Source organism: Populus euphratica, unplaced genomic scaffold (genome assembly GCF_000495115.2).
Source record: "Populus euphratica unplaced genomic scaffold, PopEup_1.0 scaffold8.1, whole genome shotgun sequence".
Classification (NCBI taxonomy): domain Eukaryota; kingdom Viridiplantae; phylum Streptophyta; class Magnoliopsida; order Malpighiales; family Salicaceae; genus Populus; species Populus euphratica.
In genome coordinates, this window is record NW_011499855.1 from 1,264,838 (window position 1) to 1,284,484 (window position 19,647).

At 31.7% G+C, this 19,647-nt stretch overlaps 2 protein-coding genes and 1 long non-coding RNA gene across 7 annotated transcripts; 1 reads left to right on the forward strand and 2 right to left on the reverse strand.

The window, feature by feature from the left end:
* Positions 1–8,683: 8,683 nt before the first annotated feature.
* On the forward strand, positions 8,684–11,364 carry NIP6;1 (NOD26-like intrinsic protein 6;1). 3 transcript variants are annotated; one of them, XM_011022323.1, is made up of 5 exons: positions 8,684–9,137; positions 9,256–9,480; positions 9,572–9,766; positions 10,359–10,420; positions 10,917–11,364. In XM_011022323.1, exons 1-5 carry the CDS (start codon positions 8,913–8,915, stop codon positions 11,140–11,142), a joined length of 933 nt encoding a protein of 310 aa, XP_011020625.1. In that variant the 5' UTR covers positions 8,684–8,912; the 3' UTR covers positions 11,143–11,364. The 3 variants fall into 3 exon arrangements, with proteins under 3 accessions (XP_011020625.1, XP_011020627.1, XP_011020626.1); XM_011022325.1 differs by having other exon boundaries at positions 8,685–9,137; positions 10,907–11,103; XM_011022324.1 differs by having other exon boundaries at positions 8,686–9,137; positions 10,938–11,364.
* Positions 10,470–11,444, reverse strand: LOC105122935 (uncharacterized). Its single transcript, XR_841768.1, has 3 exons — positions 11,368–11,444; positions 11,023–11,079; positions 10,470–10,698 (listed from the first exon to the last, which is right to left on the reverse strand). It is a non-coding gene; the product is annotated as an uncharacterized LOC105122935 (long non-coding RNA).
* Positions 11,445–14,013: 2,569 nt separating this feature from the next.
* LOC105122937 (Golgi SNAP receptor complex member 1-1-like) lies at positions 14,014–18,558 on the reverse strand. 3 transcript variants are annotated; one of them, XM_011022329.1, is made up of 6 exons: positions 18,257–18,558; positions 17,408–17,647; positions 16,624–16,791; positions 16,106–16,219; positions 15,545–15,694; positions 14,014–14,621 (listed from the first exon to the last, which is right to left on the reverse strand). In XM_011022329.1, the coding sequence occupies exons 1-5, from the start codon at positions 18,305–18,307 to the stop codon at positions 15,581–15,583; spliced, it is 687 nt and encodes a 228-aa protein (XP_011020631.1). In that variant the 5' UTR covers positions 18,308–18,558; the 3' UTR covers positions 14,014–14,621; positions 15,545–15,580. The 3 variants fall into 3 exon arrangements, with proteins under 3 accessions (XP_011020631.1, XP_011020630.1, XP_011020629.1); XM_011022328.1 differs by lacking the exon at positions 14,014–14,621 and adding an exon at positions 15,269–15,423; XM_011022327.1 differs by lacking the exon at positions 14,014–14,621 and having other exon boundaries at positions 15,271–15,694; positions 18,257–18,557.
* Positions 18,559–19,647: the final 1,089 nt, after the last annotated feature.

Below are 19,647 nucleotides of genomic sequence, written 5' to 3' on the forward strand. Positions count from 1 at the left end.
CTTTATATTAGTAAAGCCCTAAATCAAACCCAACATTTTCCAAAAATGCTGAAGATAAAAAAATTAAAAAGCAGCAACAACAACCCACGTTTCATTATTCAGATTCTTCAATAAACCTTTCCAGAAAACGCGAGAACATCGAATTTAGCTCAAAATACACTATAAAAAACCCTTAATCATGCCGATCATTAGCTTAATCTAGCTAACATAAAAACCCATTTAATAAATTGCGTATCTAAGCTTACATTCACCACGCATGCAAAAAGAAACCATAAATTTAAGCCACCATTAGCAAAGAAAAAAAACACGGAGAAAATAGTCTGACAAGTTTGAATATAATTACCTCCGATTTCCTGGGAGAGAGTTAATTTATTTGGATTTCGGAGTTTTTCTTGTGCTTTGAACTCGGAGGAGTGAAAACGTGTTGAAGGTCGGTGACTCAAGAGATTTATTGATGGATTTTGTTGTTTGTCAGTCACAGTCAAGGATACTACTGTGAACTGTCCTTTTGGTTTTCTCGCTTCGGATATCTTTGCTATTATAATAAGTTTTATGGTTATAATTTAACAAAATATTACTTTATAAATATTTTTAATTGAAATTATTTTAATATTTATTTATATTTGATTAAAACTATAATTAAAATTAAAATTAAATTAAAATTAATTAAATATATTTAATTAATAATATTTTTAAAATTAAAATTATAAAATAATTTTAAAAAATATATATTAATATTAATAATTTTTAATTTAAATATTGTAGATTTAACTATGGTTAATATATCAGAAAATAAAAAATATTTTATATAAAATATTATTTATTATTCTATTAAATTATCTATAATTTTATTACGTATAAAATATATCCAACAAATATTATAGTTTTTTTGGTTTCTTGAGTGCGCAACAATATCATATAAAATATAATCAAATATAAAATTAGAATTCATATCAAATTTTATAAATATTATGTCATTAAGTAATCTTTGTTTAATTTATATAGTGTCATTGAATAATATTAGATACTAATTTTTTAAATAAAATATAATTAAAAATAAAAAAAAAAATTTATTTTTTATTTTACTATATCAAACCATATTCAATGTATATTAAGTTCTGGACCAATCCAATCAGATTAAAATAGTGAAATTGACTGTATTATTTATGTTAATTAATTCTATAAACAATACATAAAAAACAATAATTACTTGCTTTTTTTATCAAACAGGTTAAAAATATAGGTTAAATAAAATACAAACATGACCTCTTGAACAGACACTAACATCCTTGTTGATGTAGTGAAGCATATATATATTTATTTTATTTTTGGTACACCCGGCCTTCTAGAAAACAACTGTAAAAAAAACCCCTGGAATTAAGGGTTGTGCTCTTGATTGTCAAACTAGACTCGAGGATTTATCCCAAAAAATAACCTGAATTATTAGGTTATTAAGTTAAATAATGAGTTACCTGTTAATTTTAGTCAATTATTTTTATTAAAAAATATTATTTTATTTTAAAAATATTAAATTAATCTAATCGAGTTTAAACCAAATTTAATTAAATTAATCAATTTAAATTTACTCGATTTGTATCCTTTTCAATTCTATTTGAAATTCGATGTTACAAATTTTTTTAAGTCAGCTATTCAATCGAGTCAAATTTAACAATTGTGATTGAGATAGCTAATTTTGCTGTTTTTTTTTTTTTTTTTTTTTTTTTTTTTTTTTTTTTTTTTTTTTTTGTAGTTTCCTTTGGACATGTTTCCTTTTCAGCTCAAATACTCCTTGCTTGTGTTTTCTTTGATCGATGGCTTCCTGACCGAGCGATGCTGTGGAGAATTCGTCAATCCTGTAATTAAATTTATCGATAAAAATATGATTTATTTTGAAAAATAAAAACTTAATTTAATATTTTAAAAAATAATAATAAAATAATAATATATTAAATTAACTTGAATTTTATAATTTAATCTGTCAAACTGAATCATTTACTCCATCAAGTTTAATAATTTTTTATTTACAAATTATTTTTTATTTAGTTGAATAATAATAAAAATAGACTATTGTAAAATTAAATATTAACATGATATTAAAATATTTGTTTGAGAACACAATAACCTCTTAAATAGAAAATTAAAACAAGTTATGAAATTCAATTCTTAATTAATCAAATTAACTTGTTAAGTCCATGATTCAAATCTTGGACTTAACTTAGCTTAGTAATTTTGTTTTTTTAAAAAAAGTTATTTTTTATTTAATTATATGATAATAAAAATAGAAATTTATAAAATTAAACATTAAGTAAATACTAAAATATTTATGATGGGACTGTGATAAACTTATAAAATATAAATTAAAATAAATTATGAATTTTAATTAAAAATTAATTAAGTATTAAATAATAAATTTAATAATAAAAAACAAAGTTAGGCCGGTTGTGTGGGCTTGCTAGCCCGGGCTATATGTTTTTTATAAGGGGTAGATAATGTATCCTGTACTTATTTAGAGCTTAGCCATCGTAATAATGGTAAAAAAATCAAGCAATTTTTTTTCTTTAAATATCTTTAATATAATAAAAAAAACATATAAGTTATAGGTTTAAAGAGTTAATATAATTTGATATTTTTATTTTTTATTTTATTATTTAATAATTTCTTTAAATGAGCTTTGTAGGTTTTTTTTATAAAGTTATCTTATCATTCTGGATAAAAAATTAATAAATTAATTCAAGTTATAAGAAGGTTTATTTTGATAGGCATGGTAAATAACAAATGAATGAGTTGAATTGGGATTTCTTCTTTCTCCTAGGATCTCTCCCCCCAGATAAAAAAAATAAAAGTAATTAAAATTAGCGAATGAGCTCATGAGTAATATAAAATTTCTAGCTAACTTATCATGATTTTAAAAAAAATATATTTTATTTTATTTTATTGATATGATTGTTTGGATTAATTTGTATATATTTTGATAAATTTTATGAGTTTTAAATTTAATGATTATATAAATCTTTAATAATTTTAATATTTATAAAACTCGAACTAATAATTTTTAAAAAGTAGATTTAGTCTATCTAAAATCTAACTAGTTCAATCATGTTTTTAAAATTAATTAAATCTTATTTTTGCTGTCTCAAGTTATTGTATTTGGAATCCAAGGTGCTTCTTCTAACTTTCGAGCCATTGACAACTCTATTTTCAGTTTAATCCTATCAAATAACATGCACCATCTGGTTATAACTTGTATATATATCTGGTAAATTTATCTTTTATTTAAAGCAAAATATAAATGACTTGGATAATAAGGCACTCGCTCCCATAAATTTCTCTTTTACACATGCATGTCCCTTGCATGGATGTTACTCTGAGCTGTGCTCCTGTTTCATCTGTCCAGATTGTTTCTGCAGGCCCGGAGACATGGACTCTTCTTGTATTTGAGAATGAAATTCAGTCCAATGTCTGTTTTGATCTTGAATTTTTCCTGAATCTCTTTTCTTTCACGAACTTTCTGTCCTTCTGTTGAAGAAACTGTGTTCATTTTCTCCATGAAATATTTATTACTAAGAAAAAGAAAAGAAAAGAAATGGAAGAAAAACACCAGGAACTTTCGTCAATGACTCGACAAAAATGCCCTACCTGATCCACTAAGATTACGCATGTGCACGAGTCTTTTGTCTTATATCCACCTGCAAATCTCCACCAACCTCTTTAATCATGGAAGAACAACTACTTTCATAATTAATGATCTCCTTCGACAGAAATTAATTAAGCTAATCATTCATCTCATACATCAATGATGTTACCCCTTTGTGATCAACTCAACAGACAAATCTTGTATGATTTTGGTCCATTACTAGGGACCAAAACAATTTTTATCAGCTGGTGTAGTAAATTTAGTGTTCTTCAAATTCTGCAGAGAATTAAAGGGAATAAACAGGACAAAGCCACATTGGGAAAGATTCTGAACCTTCTCCGTCACTGAATTTAAATTTTAAAAGGAATTTTTTATCATCTCCTTTCCCTCTGATGTACTGGATCTCTAAAAGCAAGCAAGAATTTCCACAATCGTCCTGCATAACTAGGGCAATGGGCATGGAGAAGCCAGAGCCATACTCACACACTCATACTGATGATGATAAATAATTTACTTTAAAACATGGGCCATGTTCATATGTTGTGGGAGATGAACAGGATTTTAAGATCACCAAGAAGCCGAAGTCCCATTTGCGGGACCTATCTATATTTGGTTGATATGACATTAATCATATTGTAAGGAAAAGGTGTCCCGGAAGTTTACGGCTTGAAATAAACTCTGCATAACTTTTAATTAAAGAAATCTAATTCATTTTTTTAATCAATTGCTTATATATATATATATATTTTTATGAAAGCCCTTAAATTATTTTTTTAGAATTACATTAAAAGTATTTCTAAAAACTTCAATTTTTTATGTTTTTAGATCATTTTAATATATTAATATTAAAATAATTTTTTAATATATTTATAAAAACAAAAACACTTTAAAAAACAATCATTATCAAACTTTCAAACATTTTTTATTTTCTAGATTCTCTTATTTTGCACAAATTCTGTCCATAATTAATTATCGGTGGCTGGCTTGGTTTGATCAAAAACTTTTCTTTCCTTTTTTCCTTTTTATTGATGCTCCTTTATACCCCTTGAGTGGGAAGGAGCACATTTCTAGCAGCAATTTTCTTATTTGGCGAGAGATCTGTTAGAGATTGATGTGCTATGTTCTACTTTGATTATGCTTTATAAGCTGTGATGTAAAACCACAGATTCCATGAAAATTAGTTTTGATTTTGGTTGAAAACATGGTTTTTTTTTTTTTACTGAGAAATAAGATGTTTTTTCTTTTAAAATTTCTAAACTTTACATTAATCAAATACTAATTCTAGACTAAAATCAGTTAAAGATCACTGCACTTTAAGAACACATCAGCTCAGAGATGCTGCTTTTTTTATATAAAAAAATCTAATCCGACTGACCAAACAACTTTTGTTTCTTAGTAATGCATCTTTTACTCAGATTTTATGCAGTAAAAAACGAAATTGTTTCTGGAAGTAGTAACAAACACTCAAAATTGACATTGAAATTGAAAGGATAATTATAAAATTTGATAGCCTAAAAAATTAAAATAAAATAAAATTAAAAACAAAATTAAAAATAAAAAAATTAAAATAAAATAAAATTAAAAATAAAAAAAAATAACTAAAATAAAACAAATAAGAACTAGAAAAGAAGGGATTACATCAAAAGATAAATAACTTGAAGTGTTCATCTATAAATTTAGAGGCGTCATATCCATATTTTTAAAAGTAAAGAGAAAAGAAAAGAATAAAAAAAGTCAACAACACTGCATCAAGATTTATTAACAACACTCGTCGCGCAGGAAAAAAAAAAGATTGGGAAAAATTAAATAATATAATAAAAAAATGATTGATCATCAAAATCATGTTACATGCACCAATAAATTTTTAATTAATTAATTATTTATTTATTTATAAGAATACCACATTACTTTTAAGGTTAAAATGCTTTTATAAAAAAATCATTATAAAATGATAAATAAACCACTGCAGCCAAGCTTTTAAAAATTTGATTCTAAAGGTAAGAGAGTCATTACTATAGCAAAGAATATAAAATATATAAAAAAACCTCAAGACCAAAGTTAAATTTTTTTTTGGTTGTTTTTAAAGGCATTAAAGTAATTTTTATATAAAAACATGAAAAAATATATTCCTAAAAAATTATAAAATAACAAATGAACAAAGTAAAAAGACAATTCATTGTGATTTTTTTATAAAGACAATTGTCAATTTAGTATTATAATCTATAATAAATCGAGGTGTATATATAATATTTTTCCCATATACTTTAGTTTTTTTTTTAATATATTATTGTTAAACTCAACTTAGCCAACGAATTAACTTTGAAAACTTGGGATTCAGAGCCTAGCTTGAGATGATTTTTAATTAAATTAAACAAAATATTGATACGATAAAACTCAATTAACTAACTAGACTAAATTTAGTTCAACCTCGGAGGGTTAGCATGAGTGAAAAAAAGAATGAAAAATGATGTTTTAATAAAAATAAAAATTTGACTCGGATTGATTGGCGACTCACGGGTTAACGCGACGACTAAAATTCTTTTCCAAGTCAATCCCGAAAATGGGTAGGGAAATTATTGGTAATTATGTGCATTTGCCTGTACGAAATTCAGAAGGTCATCGATCCTTATGCGCTGATCGATCATAATTATGTCTCACCGGACTCATGACTTTATGCCCTGTATTCCACCACCGGAGCTAGGGGTTTATATGTAGCTAGCTTTGTAGCGGCCCACTCTCGTCTGATCCTTCAATACAAAGATCAATTAATTTGGAAGAGAAGAGGACACGACATCTTGTGCAGAACATCGACATTGCACAGATAAGTTGACTTGATGGTTTATTTGTGGTGCACATGGGTAGGGAAATTATTGGTAATTATGTTTTATTTGTGGTGCGCATACCACACGCACATGTGTAGTTTAGGACAAAATGACACACAAATCTGACCTTACGTTTGACCCCACAAACGCTTTTGTTCTCAAGGACACGAGGAGGACTCTTTTAACACAATTTCTGGTCGATGAAGCTATGCACGCAGAGAAATTTTAGCACCAACCGAGCCTATTGATCTACGAAAGCTTTAAACGCAAGTAAAAAATCCGTAAGTAAGACATATATTCCCGAGGAATTCCGATGAAAGTTCATCGTTAAATCAATTATTCATGATAAATATCCGTCAATAAAAAGTAAAAACAGCTTTTTTCTACCTGATGTCGGAAAAACACTATGTTTCCGACGAAAAAACATCGGGTAAAGCAATGCTGGAGTTCAGCCACTGGAAACGAAAAAGGAAATTTAAGATCAATGCCTTCAGGAACCCTTCCTGTGTACACCCTTGGAAATGAAACCTTGTCAGTCATCTGTCACCTTAGAATAAAGGTTGACATAGACAGTATTATATAATAATACATCCATGCATGCATGTATATAGATATGGAGCTGTGATTACCAAATTGATGACCAAAGGAAAAGGGCAAATAGAAAGTTTCATAAGAAAAAAGATTAAAAAAGAGGGGAAGCCATATGTTCTCACATAAAAAAGCGAATTTATTCCACCCTATTTATATTCTTAATTTCTTCTATTTAAGGTTTTCTTTACATGGTTCCTCCTATGATCTTGAAATGTTCCACTTTATCAAAAACAGTAGTGCGAACATTATTCCAGGTACAGGTACTTGTCTTCATTAGTACCCCAGCCATACCAGGCATGAAATCACCATTTATCCTTGCCTAGCTTTTGTAAAACCACTCCCCTACCGCAGGTTTACAGCATCCTTATCATAATTGCTCGAGACTGATCCCTCTTTCAGTGTTAGTCACTAGCATGATACTGTGCGCGGAACCATTGCTGTATATAGTGCGCCTCAATGCATTGCAGAAGCTGTAGTATACGCCTTTCATCAGCTTCATTCACATTGAAAAAAAAAAAGAAGGTTTTTTCAGTCCGAATGGAGCAGGTGAAAGGCGTATACTACAGCTTCTGCAATGCATTGATGCACACTATACACAATTACTTTATCAAAAGAACCAAAGTTGACTGAACAAATTCGGCCTAGCATAGTTCCTTTTAAAGCAGATAATATATATCAAGGATAACACAAATATTTTTATTTTTTTGTTATTTCTTATTCATCATCAACTAATTAAATAAAATGCACAAACAGTTGCTCTGTTTTGAATATCATTATCAAAAGCAGTTTCGTCTCTGTTTTTTTTTCTTTCTCGCCCTTAATGTTCAGATTGTCTCTATTTTTTTTTTGTCCTGGAATATAGCAATCAAATGCTACCCTAACGTATAATATAATTAAGATTTCCCTTTTATGTTATGGAAAGTATGAATAAGAAGAAATAAAAACTGACAGTGAAATTATTTCTTGAGAGCTTAAAAACTGCTGGTGTAAAAGATTGCATATCTTGGTTTAAACCCAGCAAGTGGAGCAGCTTTGATAATTCGATCACAATCTTTTACTTTTAGCTACCATCATTAATTTGCATTGTTATTATTATTATTATTTGTATATAATTAGAATGTAGACACACACATGTGCACAATAAATAATTATTTGCTGCTATTATATATTGATATATCAGAGACTAAGTGAAAATTAAATTAAATACAAGATAGGATGAATATGTACAAGTTTTAAGTTTAAATTTTTTTTATTTAAGGAAATATATTAGAAAATAATATAAATTATATCTTGAAATCTCTTTTAACCATTAAAATTATTGAATTAAAATGGTTTTTTAACGATATGTAAATAAATGTTAGCATGATTGGTTTAATCTATACAGACCCGATATCGAGCAAATTCAAGGCAGGCACAGAGTCTAACGAGAAGGTGACAGGGTGGTGTAGTCTACTCTATAATTGAGTGAATGCATTGAGTATAAAAAACCCCAAGTGGGAAAGACAGAAAATCAATGATTCATGTCTCATGTTAAAAGCCTCTTTTTCAAAGTTTTTTTTTTTTTTCCTAATACAGGACTTCTTGCAATATTGTCCCACCGTCCACTTCCAAGGCTACCAGCCTCCCATCTCCAGCAGTTCCAACCATTACTTCTCTCATTCTCTCCATCTCTAGGGATTCTCTAAGTCAACTCCTTAATGTCCTCTCTTTCTGTACTATAAATATCAGTCATCTCACTTCCTTCAAAACATAAAGACAAGCAAGTGCAAACTCAGAGCATGAAGCTTCTCTAATTAAATAGTTAGCACTTACTATATACTCTATTTATTTAGCCTTTGACTGTTTTTGGTAATCTAGCTAGGGTCATGGACAACGCAGAGGTTCCATCAGTTCCTTCAACCCCAGCAACACCAGGTACTCCTGGTGCTCCTCTCTTTGGTGGGTTTAAGGGGGAGAGAGGTGTTCATGGTAGAAAATCCCTTTTGAGAAGTTGCAAGTGTTTCAGTGTGGAAGAATGGGCGATGGAAGAAGGAAGATTGCCTCCTGTCTCTTGCTCACTGCCCCCTCCTCCTGTCTCGCTAGCAAGAAAGGTATGCATGCATGTTGTGTGCAGACAACTTTCTATGACATAAGAATAACCAAAACGAACTAACGTTTTCCATTTTGTGTTTTGTGTTCATGTAACTTATATCAATTCCAAAACTGCAGGTGGGAGCTGAATTCATTGGCACTCTTATACTGATCTTTGCTGGGACAGCCACGGCCATTGTTAACCAAAAAACACAAGGCTCAGAAACTCTCATTGGCCTTGCTGCCTCTTCCGGACTAGCTGTAATGATCGTTATATTATCAACAGGCCACATCTCTGGAGCTCATCTCAACCCATCTATCACCATTGCCTTTGCTGCCCTAAAACACTTTCCATGGAAACATGTACAAGAAAAATACACAGTACTATTCAATTAATGTTGCGTGTTCTTATTTTAGCAGTTTTTGGACGTTAATATCACTCTCCTTTGAACAGGTGCCAGTGTACATCGGGGCACAAGTATTGGCATCATTATGTGCTGCATTTGCATTGAAGGGGATATTTCACCCTGTAATGGGAGGGGGGGTCACAGTTCCTTCTGGGGGTTATAGTCAAGCTTTTGCTTTAGAGTTCATTACCAGCTTTATTCTCATGTTCGTTGTCACTGCTGTAGCCACCGACACAAGAGCTGTAAGTACTTTCCTTTCCTTGCTTCAAACCTTCTCAACTAAGCATTAAGAATGCCTTTTTGGTTCTTAATAAATGGCAAAAGCTGGATTGAAACTTGGTTTTCTAATACTCTTGTTTAAATTGTTTATATATAAAAGAAAGCATTACATTTACATATCCTCTCTCCTTTTCAACTCTTCTTTTCCCCCAAATTTTCCAAAAGGGAAGAGAAAACGACAAGAGTCAATCGAGATGGTTGGCACCCATTAATAGAATCATTAGCCCTGGAATGGATGAAGATAAATTTCACATCTACCTATGGAAATAAAATACAAGCTATACAAGCTATACAAAAAAAAAAATAAAAAAAAATACAAGCTATACAAACCTCAAAACCTCAAGGCCATTAAGCTTTATATAATTATTGATTTCAAGATACACAAAATTAATTAATAAAGTGATCTGAATATCCGTGTTAAAAAAAAAGAGCACTGGCCAAATTTATTAGTCTCTCGATTTCACATCTACATTCTAATCACATGCACACAATACATTGAAATAGATTTAGCTGTCATACTTGGCAAGTGTGACAAAAATCTGTGGCCATGCACAGGTGGGTGAGCTGGCGGGAATCGCGGTAGGGGCTACTGTCATGCTCAACATACTCATTGCTGGGTATGCGTCTGCTAAACCCTTCAATTATTCTTGCACTATTGATCTGATTTAGGAGAGTCCAAAAAGTAACAGTGAGCAAAATGCAGTGCGGTCAAAACATGGTAAAGAACATGAATATTTAAGCACTATTGTTAGCAACAACTTGAAGACTTGTGAAAAGGGGCGAATCCAAGAAAAGCAACTGAGTCAAAACCTATTTCAGTTCTTGTATAGCTTAACCCTTCCGTATAAGTTGATGTGAGAGACATGACAACAGCATATTTTTTGTGGTTCAGAACCTACAAAGATTGTTCCCATTCATCAATCGAAAATGATCTATGATTAAGGCCATTCTTTTCCATGCTTATGATGGTTTGTGTCAAATCAAATATTAAAAATAAAAAGATAGCAGAGAGAGAGAGAGATTCTTTGTTTTCCTGTGCATAAAGTAGTCTGTAGTGAATGGAGCATTTTATTACAGAGATTAAAACATCTAAACATTATTAGCATATTGGAGTGTCTTCATTTTCATGTGCAGGGAAACAACAGGAGCATCAATGAACCCAGTCAGAACATTAGGGCCAGCCATTGCTGTAAAGAACTATAAAGCGATATGGATTTACCTCACTGCCCCGATCCTCGGAGCGCTGTGTGGAGCAGGAACTTACTCTGCTGTCAAGCTGCCAGAAGAAGATGGTGATTCTAATGAGAAAACATCAGCAGCAAGGAGCTTTAGGAGGTGATAATTGAACACCATAAACAAACCAACACAGATAATCCCAGAATGCTGTTAGATGAAAGTGCAGATGAGGAAAACAAGATGAAGCTACTGCTCGTTGCATTCTGGCCGGTTTATACACAAAATTAAGATAAAATGTGAATAGTTTGGCTTTTACTAATATATATGAAGAAATTTCTTGCGGTGCTAGCTATCTTAGTTGGAAGTGGATGATGTTATCTCAAAATACCTGAGATTAAATTGTGTGCAAACTTGAACTGGAGAGGTTAAGGGAGAGGGAGGGTCATCCAGTAATTCCCGTTATTTAACCCAGACAGAAAAAGGAGTTGTCCCTTGCCCACAAGAATGATAACAAATTCTGTAACAAAATGGTCGAAGAAACATGACATTCCATTTCCTCTCCTTCCTGATCTTATATATTTCTCCCCTCCTTAGGCCTCTGAATAATGTCTTCCAACAGAAAACGTTAGAAATGGTGCTTTCTAGAACTACTCCTTTTACTCTCCTCCCTAATAAGACCACCTTCTGCCTCAACTTCTAATGAGATAGTTTCTTGCAAGAAATATTTGTTTTCAATCATCATATCCCAAGCGACATTTTATACCCCATTCTCGACATTTTTTTAGAGCTTTGCTTATATACCACAGAGCTGATGTGCCCGCCAACAGCTCCAACCTTTCAAAAGATCCTCAAAATCTTCTAACCTGGCCACTGGCCAACATGAACAATCTTGAACTGCAAAGGGAGCCAGACTCTCAGAGAGACCTATCATCTCCAACAGAGAGGGATGGAGATCCTAGATTGGGCTAGATAGTAAATCTTAAGGTCACCTTTGGGAAATTCTCTCCTTACTCCATCAACATGAAGAAACGACCAATCCTTGAAAAAACAGGGTTCACCATAAAACCGGACCAAATGAAGATCCTCGCATCCAAGGAAGATTCATCAATTGATTCATAATCAAGAGTCGCAGCACACTGATTTCCAGGGGCTCTGTATGCGTTGTCCGATTTTCCCTGATTCTGTCGAACAGATGAAGCATCATATGCTATGATCAACAACCAATGCGTAATGAAGAGCATTCCTCTGCCCAATAGCAATCAATTCATCCCACAAAAGAGTCCCTGGAGTCTCCTATCCCAGACCGTAAACACTTGTGAGGTCTCATAAAATGATTATGTAGTTCTTTAAAACAACAAAGCATACAAAATTGGCTATCAAACTGATCCAACATCTCTAAAAATATTTATCAACAACAAAACAATGCCCCCTGAAGCTCCCCACAAATAGAAAGAGGAAAATAAATGGAAGTTAGTCTCCAACATCAACACATTGTTCGCGAATATGGCACCGCGCCAGGCTCAATGACAGTAACATGCCTCCCATGAACTATTTAATTAACACATGTGGACATCTTGAATATATTCTGCTAACATAACTGGACCATAAAAACTCAGTTGAACAGTTAAAATTGACTAAAGAAATGAAAAACTCCCAAGTATAGAAAAATTTGCTCGCCGAAGCACTTGGATTTGCTGGCTCATGGAACCCCACCCTAATGTTTAGCCAAACGATATACATTCATTAATATAACCTGTTAAGTTTCCATCTAGATATGATTAAGTTTCCGAACATCCTCAAAGATAGAGTCTTGTGAAAGAAAACTTAACTCCATACTATCAGCCATGGTTAAGTAACACATTGGAAACCCATGCAGAATTCACTGGCCATTTCGTAACAGCGACACTCTGTAGCGACTAACACAGTTCAAAATCAACAAGCAAGCATTGCTTTTTTTGAAAGATGATACATAAGAATACATTAGCCACGAAAAAGAAAATTTTTCATAGCAGGGCACCACCAGACCCTTGTGCCACAAACCCTGAAGCTCAAAACCTGCCATTTACCAATCAGACAACAACTCGTCTGCTGTTAAGAGTATTTTATCAGGCCACACAAAATTATGAAAGTTGTAGCAGCACCAGATACATGCAAACCAAGAACGACGAACTCTATTCAATCAGCAAACTAACCAAGCAAATATGTCATTTTGTTATAGTTAATTCTTAAACCAATTATATTGTTAATTATGCATTACATTATTGTTAAAGTTAATTCTTTCTGTCACTACCACTAATGCCGTTAAATAATGACGTGTTAGATGCTTAATATTTCACCAACATGCATTTTAATTCTTAAATTATTTTCTAAGAAAATACTGTAATCCCTATATTTTATTTTATTTTAAAAAATAAATTCTTAATTGTAGTTTTGTTGAACCTCGTTTGTAGATTAAACGCAATTTAGCTCCAAGATATATATATTTTTAATTAAATCCCAACATGTCAAATCTTAAACTTCATCAAAATTGTGATAATAGACATATAATATTATTAGAAATAAAAAATTTATTTCTTCAGTGGGTATATCTATTGAAATCTACTTAATTTTTATCTTATCCACCAACTCATTTAAATTATAAAAAGAATTATTGAAAATAATGTATTTATGATGGTGTGAGGAAAAAAGTCAAAATCAAAGTAAAAAAGACTTCAATGACCTAACAATAATTTTTTTTAAATAAATGTTTTTCTATGATACCATATAAATATTATGAAATATTTTACCTTATTTTATTTTTTAATTTATCTTCTTATGTTTTGTCTCTGTTTTGTTTTTTGTTTTTTCAAGTCAAGGTATTATAAAGTTTAGGAATTTGTTCCCTACAATATATTGTCACAATTTTGATCAAGTTTAAGATTTCATGTAATGGCTTAATTGAAAATAAAAACATCCATAGATTGAATTGCATTTATCGTAAGAGATAGAGGCAGAATAAGACTTTAAATAAGGACTTATTTGTAAGGAAAAGAAATTACAGGGGCCAAAATAAAAATTACTAAAAAAATTAAGAACCAAAATGTACATTAGTGAAATATTAAAAAGCTGACACTTGCCATTATTGAACAGTCTTGGCTATAAAAAACTGGTAGAAGATCATGACAATGACAATTATGATATTATAAGGATGATATAAATGGAAATAAAATAAAATAAAATAGTATAGGGACCCGTTAAGCACAAAAACTAGAGTCCATGGTTGCATGCAAGTGTTAACCCGCCTCTTTTCTACTAGCTTTACATGATTTGGTCATCAGCACGGCGGAGCAACTGTTCGTATTGTTGATGGAGTAAGTACAGTGTCCATTCCTATTGATATCAGGAGCACCCTTCACTAAAAAGCATCGCTCCATGCCGTTTCCTTGCATGGACAATGTCAGCCTTGCCAACGCCGATGTTGCAGCGGCGTAGTGGTCACAGAAGGAAACGAGAAGATGATGATGATGTTTTTCTTGCACTACCGATTTATATGATATTCATCAAAACCACCGCCAGCGCTCACCAAAACCACTCACCACCGTTATCACCACCTTTCATCGGACCATCACCATTTTATTATTAAAATAATTATCATTTCATCTACTAGACTGCTATCACGACAACCACCATCACATTCACCACCAATACAACCATATCCATCATCGTAAATGTTAGACATTGCAAAAACCATGAAAGAAGAATATATTTGTCATAATATTTTCTTTGATAATTCAAATAACTCTTTTTTGAAGAAAATATTTTCCTCAAGTTAGTTCCTTCATTGTTCACAATGTGATTTATTGGATTTTAGATATAGATATCATAATTACGTTCTTGTAATGATTTTCTCTTGCAGTCATTAAAAATTGCTTTCGAATTCATGGAATAGACAAGATTTTTCCTAACCGTTAAATCTCACGAGTCCACTATTTATTCATTTTTATTATTTTATTTTGCATCAAATTGGGTTGTTCCTGGTGGTGTGTGTTGTTGAATCTTAGGTCTCCAATTTCCCAACACGAAAGTAAGGTTAGATTTGATCCGAAAATTGACATCATCACTCTGCTATAAAAAAGCACAAAACCAACTGATCTATCCACAAACACAATGCACAAAAAATATATTGCACGCACCATTTCTGCTTCGCTCGGGACAATATCAGACCATCAGTTCCTTTCGTTTTCTGATCTGGATGCCCAACGCAGAATCAAATGATGGCACGGAGTAGGTTCAACTATCATCTTCATGAATGAAAGACAAAATGAACCACAGCTTATATGGTAACCCTGGTTGATCCAAGGTCTATAAACGTAATTGGCTTGCACAATTTCTCAGTTTCAGATCACACTCATCATTTTCATCAATCCGAACTCTGTGTTGACCTCTACATGGCATGTCATAAATGCTACAGGCATGGCAATACAAAGCATTAACCACTAGGGATGTCACTATAAACTTGGACAAAAAATACAACCCTCGAATCAATATAGAGCAAAAAACTAAAATAAAAGATAGGGTTGTCTCACCACAAGCAACCTCCAAGCAGGCGCACAATGAAATTCTTACTTGGTCAACCAGTAAATAAAAATAAGAAAAGTGCATACGGATGCAACCAGGGAAAGTATGATGGTATCCATGGATTTTTTCCTCTTTATTGCTGATAGAATTTGATTTACCTGCATCATTACATCAAAGAAGCATGTCAATCATTACAAGTATATACATGGAAGAATACATGAAACCCAAAGCCATGGAAACAAAATCATTTCTCGGGGTTAAGCAATCGCCTAAAAGTGATGCTGTATAGTTTATTCTAGCATGCTCATGGAGATCCCTTTCCATTACCAAAGATTACATCTAGACAATTTATAACTGTTGTTTGAAAGGCAGCTTTATTATTCAGCAACCAACTTATTATCAAGCGTCTCCACTTGTTTTACCCCATTCATGTCATGTGCTATAGAATGAAAAGAAAAGAAAAAATAATTCTGATTGAGGCTTCCCAAACAAGATTCAAAACATTGATTCACTCAGCATTCCATAAATATTTAAAACATAATTAACCACCCGAGCAAAGGTTTTCATACCGTTGGGAGGCGGCTGCTGACATTACTCAGCTTTGAATTTATTCCTCCAAAAGTTGAACGTTGAAGAACTAGTGCACCAAGAGTAGATTGAGCTTGTGAAATCACATTATCCATCTGAGGCACCAGAACACAATGAACAAGGAACTTCAATTAAAAGCATAAGTTGCACATTAGCAATCATGCTTGAAAATTACTGTTTCAGATTTTTTTCCTTTTTTCCTGCATAAATTTCAGTGCAGCTTGCATATGCATAATGACATGAAACATGCAAATCAGAGACATAGTATAACCAACAAGCACTCAAAGCTTAGTAATGGATAAGAGGGTAACCACACAACATTTCCCGACATATCTTGAGTGTTTCACAGTTTATATGATTTCAGATATATTATGTCAATGTTCCATTACAAAAGAAAAGGAGAAATCTAATAGATTGAGGATGCGGAAGTCCACAAGCTCATATAAATTTATACTAAAACACACCTATATCGCAAAGAGAAGAGCCCTTTGGCCTGTACCTGCCCAGTATTTCGGCTAATAGATGCATGTTCTCTAAGAAGGGCTTGGTCTGCAGAACCAACTCCATCTTCCAAATCTAATCTTGTTCGATCAAACTCCCTAAAGTCTTCCAGAAGAAGAGCATGTTCTTGCTTAGCTCTCATGCCAGAACGGAGACGATGAAACTCCTGCACTTAATCATGTGTAATTCCAAGTTAATTAGACTGAATATAATCAACTGCATAGCAAGAGATTACACAATTCCCTAGTCTTTTTTTTTTCGAGGAAAGAGAAGGGGATGTTTAGTTTAATGAGATGGGGCCTAGAAAGATTTTCATCATCATATACATTTTTCAACAATTTCAACTCCAACAAAATTAGTAAACCAAATTATTTATCAGCGTGAATTTTTAATGTACTTCTGTAAACAGGTTTTGTGAATGCAAGCGTAAGAGTGACAGCAGAGACAACAAATCCATCACAAGTGCCCAGATGCAAAAACCCTTTGTCAAACATATCAGCTTATTAAAATTGTCGTGTGAAACAGAAAACTGAAGCAATCTCCAATAGTAACCAACCAGTATACACCTCCTTTTGTGAGTGTTATTGGTTTTCAAAGGAGAATGAGCTTCATTTGTAGTGAAATTAAACAATAACAAGAAAACCGATCACAAAGGAAAAGGAAAAGGTATAATTATACATCTTCAAGAGATGTTTGCCTCATACATGGTCAACTTCAATGAAGCAACTCAAAGATCTTTGAGGATCATAAGCAAAAGCTCACAGATTGAATGGAAGACCTACCTGAGTAAGATCCTGAAGAATTTCCTGATGCCGAGTCAAGGTGTGAGAAACCATTTCTGATCCCCCAGATGATACCCAAGCTTGCATCTGTAAATTTACTTGCTGGAGCTGTTTTAATAGCCTGTCTATCCCAGATTCAAGATCATTCTCTGGAAAATCAACTTTTGTTGAACCCTTCGAGGATGCTAGTTTACGAAATGAGCTCATCTGCTCATCCAACTGAGCTTCAAGTTTCCTTGCCTGCAATAATGTCAGAAAATCATTTACAAAGATATCTAAAACTCAAGCTAGCAGGAGTTAATATCAAGCAGAAAGTATAAGAAAAGAACACGGATTAATAACAAAAGAACTCGTAAACCAATTATGATAACTCCATATATGAAGACATAAAAGGACATTATGAAATATAACAAACAAACTATTTTCATTCCTGACTGAACAAACAAATCATTTGAATAAAAAACCATCGAATCCATAGATACTTTCACAGATCTCTTGATGATTTTCTCAACCAACCAGCCCAAGCAAAAAGAAACTCAATTCTCCAAGAGCCATGGCATAATCAGAGCGTCACAGGTTCAAGCTATCCAAGTAGCAGGCCTCAAGGTGAAGTAGCTACGCTACAAGTATTTCCCTCCGTTTAAAAGAGATGATGCATTTTCGCTACTACATTAATCCTATAAGATAAAATTCCAAACCAAGGAAGCCTCGCGGAAATAAATCAATGTCAAGTTTTCCATAACCATTCACACAAATCATCCAAAAATTAACGAAATTCGGAAATTTTTTAATCAAATCCCTAAAATAAAAAATCGAGAATTTTGAAATAGAAAGAAATGGTGAAGGAACCTGTTTGCGTAAAGCGTCCCATGAAGAAGAAGAAGAAGAAGTCACTTCCATTGCAGATCTCTCTCTCAAAATTCGTTTCAATTCTCTTCTCTGTTAATTAATGATGATCACAAAATTGAATTTTGAGAAAGAAATTTGTTGAATTAGAGATTGATCGACTAGAAAAAATGAAACCGGGGTGGGTTTGTTTGGAGATGGAGACGGAGGCAGAGACAGGCCGCCCACCGCTCGCTCCTTCGCTCTCGAAAATTATGAGGGGGGAGACGGTGCTGCTATTTGCTTTATTCATTTGGGTGTCCATGTTACTCTGCGTGTGTTCTCATTTTAGCACTTTGTTTTTATTTGTTTTGACCAGTGTTTTTTACCCATTTAGTTTTTCTATTAAAAAAAAAAAAAGATGGATTCTTGCTTTGTGTTTTTTCCTTTCAAAACTCTTAATTTTTTCCGAATGGTTAGATAATGTTCATAGATAATAGAAAAGATTTAATCTTAATTAATGTCTAAACTAATTTATAATACTCCACAAATTAATTGAAAAAAAATTAATTTTGTATTCATATAGATAGAGATGGAGATAGATAAAAATAGTAGACTTGTTAAAATATGGAGATGAATATAATATATTTTTATCTGGTGGATCTACGTGACCAAATAAATTAATTTATATATTATAGTTTTTATTGTATATCTAAGATAATTTCGTAAGTTTTTTTTCCTAGAATTACCTTGATGAACTCTTTTTCATAAATATAAAATGTTTATTTAATTAAAATGTGTCATTTAATCACTTAGATCTCCAACGAGATTTATCTCATGATAAAAACCTGTATAGAGCATACTTTTAAAATTATTTAAGGTGTTTTTAGAACATTTGTGGTGTAACTTTTCTTCATTTAAACTAATATCCTTTTTTATTTCAAAAACTTGAGTTAATCAATATAAATTTTTCCAACAAGCAAATTAAATAAAAAAATAAAAGATAAATAGTTTAGTAGAAAATAATAAAATTTTATCAATTTCTTATCATGTGTCTTCTCCAAACACAAAACTAATGTTGTTTATAGCTAAGGTTATACTTATTTTGTAGTATTTTGTTTTTCTCTATTTCTACTTCCAATGTTTCTCTAAGGTTATACTTATTTTGTAGTATTTTTTTTCTTTTTTTTTTCTCTATTTCTACTCCCAATGTTTTTAGCTTATTAACTTTGTTTTTTTTATTAATACGAATGTCTGGATTAACTTGTATGTATCTGAATTAATTTTATGAATTCTAAAATTAAAAATTATATAAATTTTTAATGATTTTAAAATTTATAAAATATAAATTAATAATTTTTAAAAAATAAATTTAAAACCAATTTCCACTCAAGATTTCTATCTTATTAACTCTT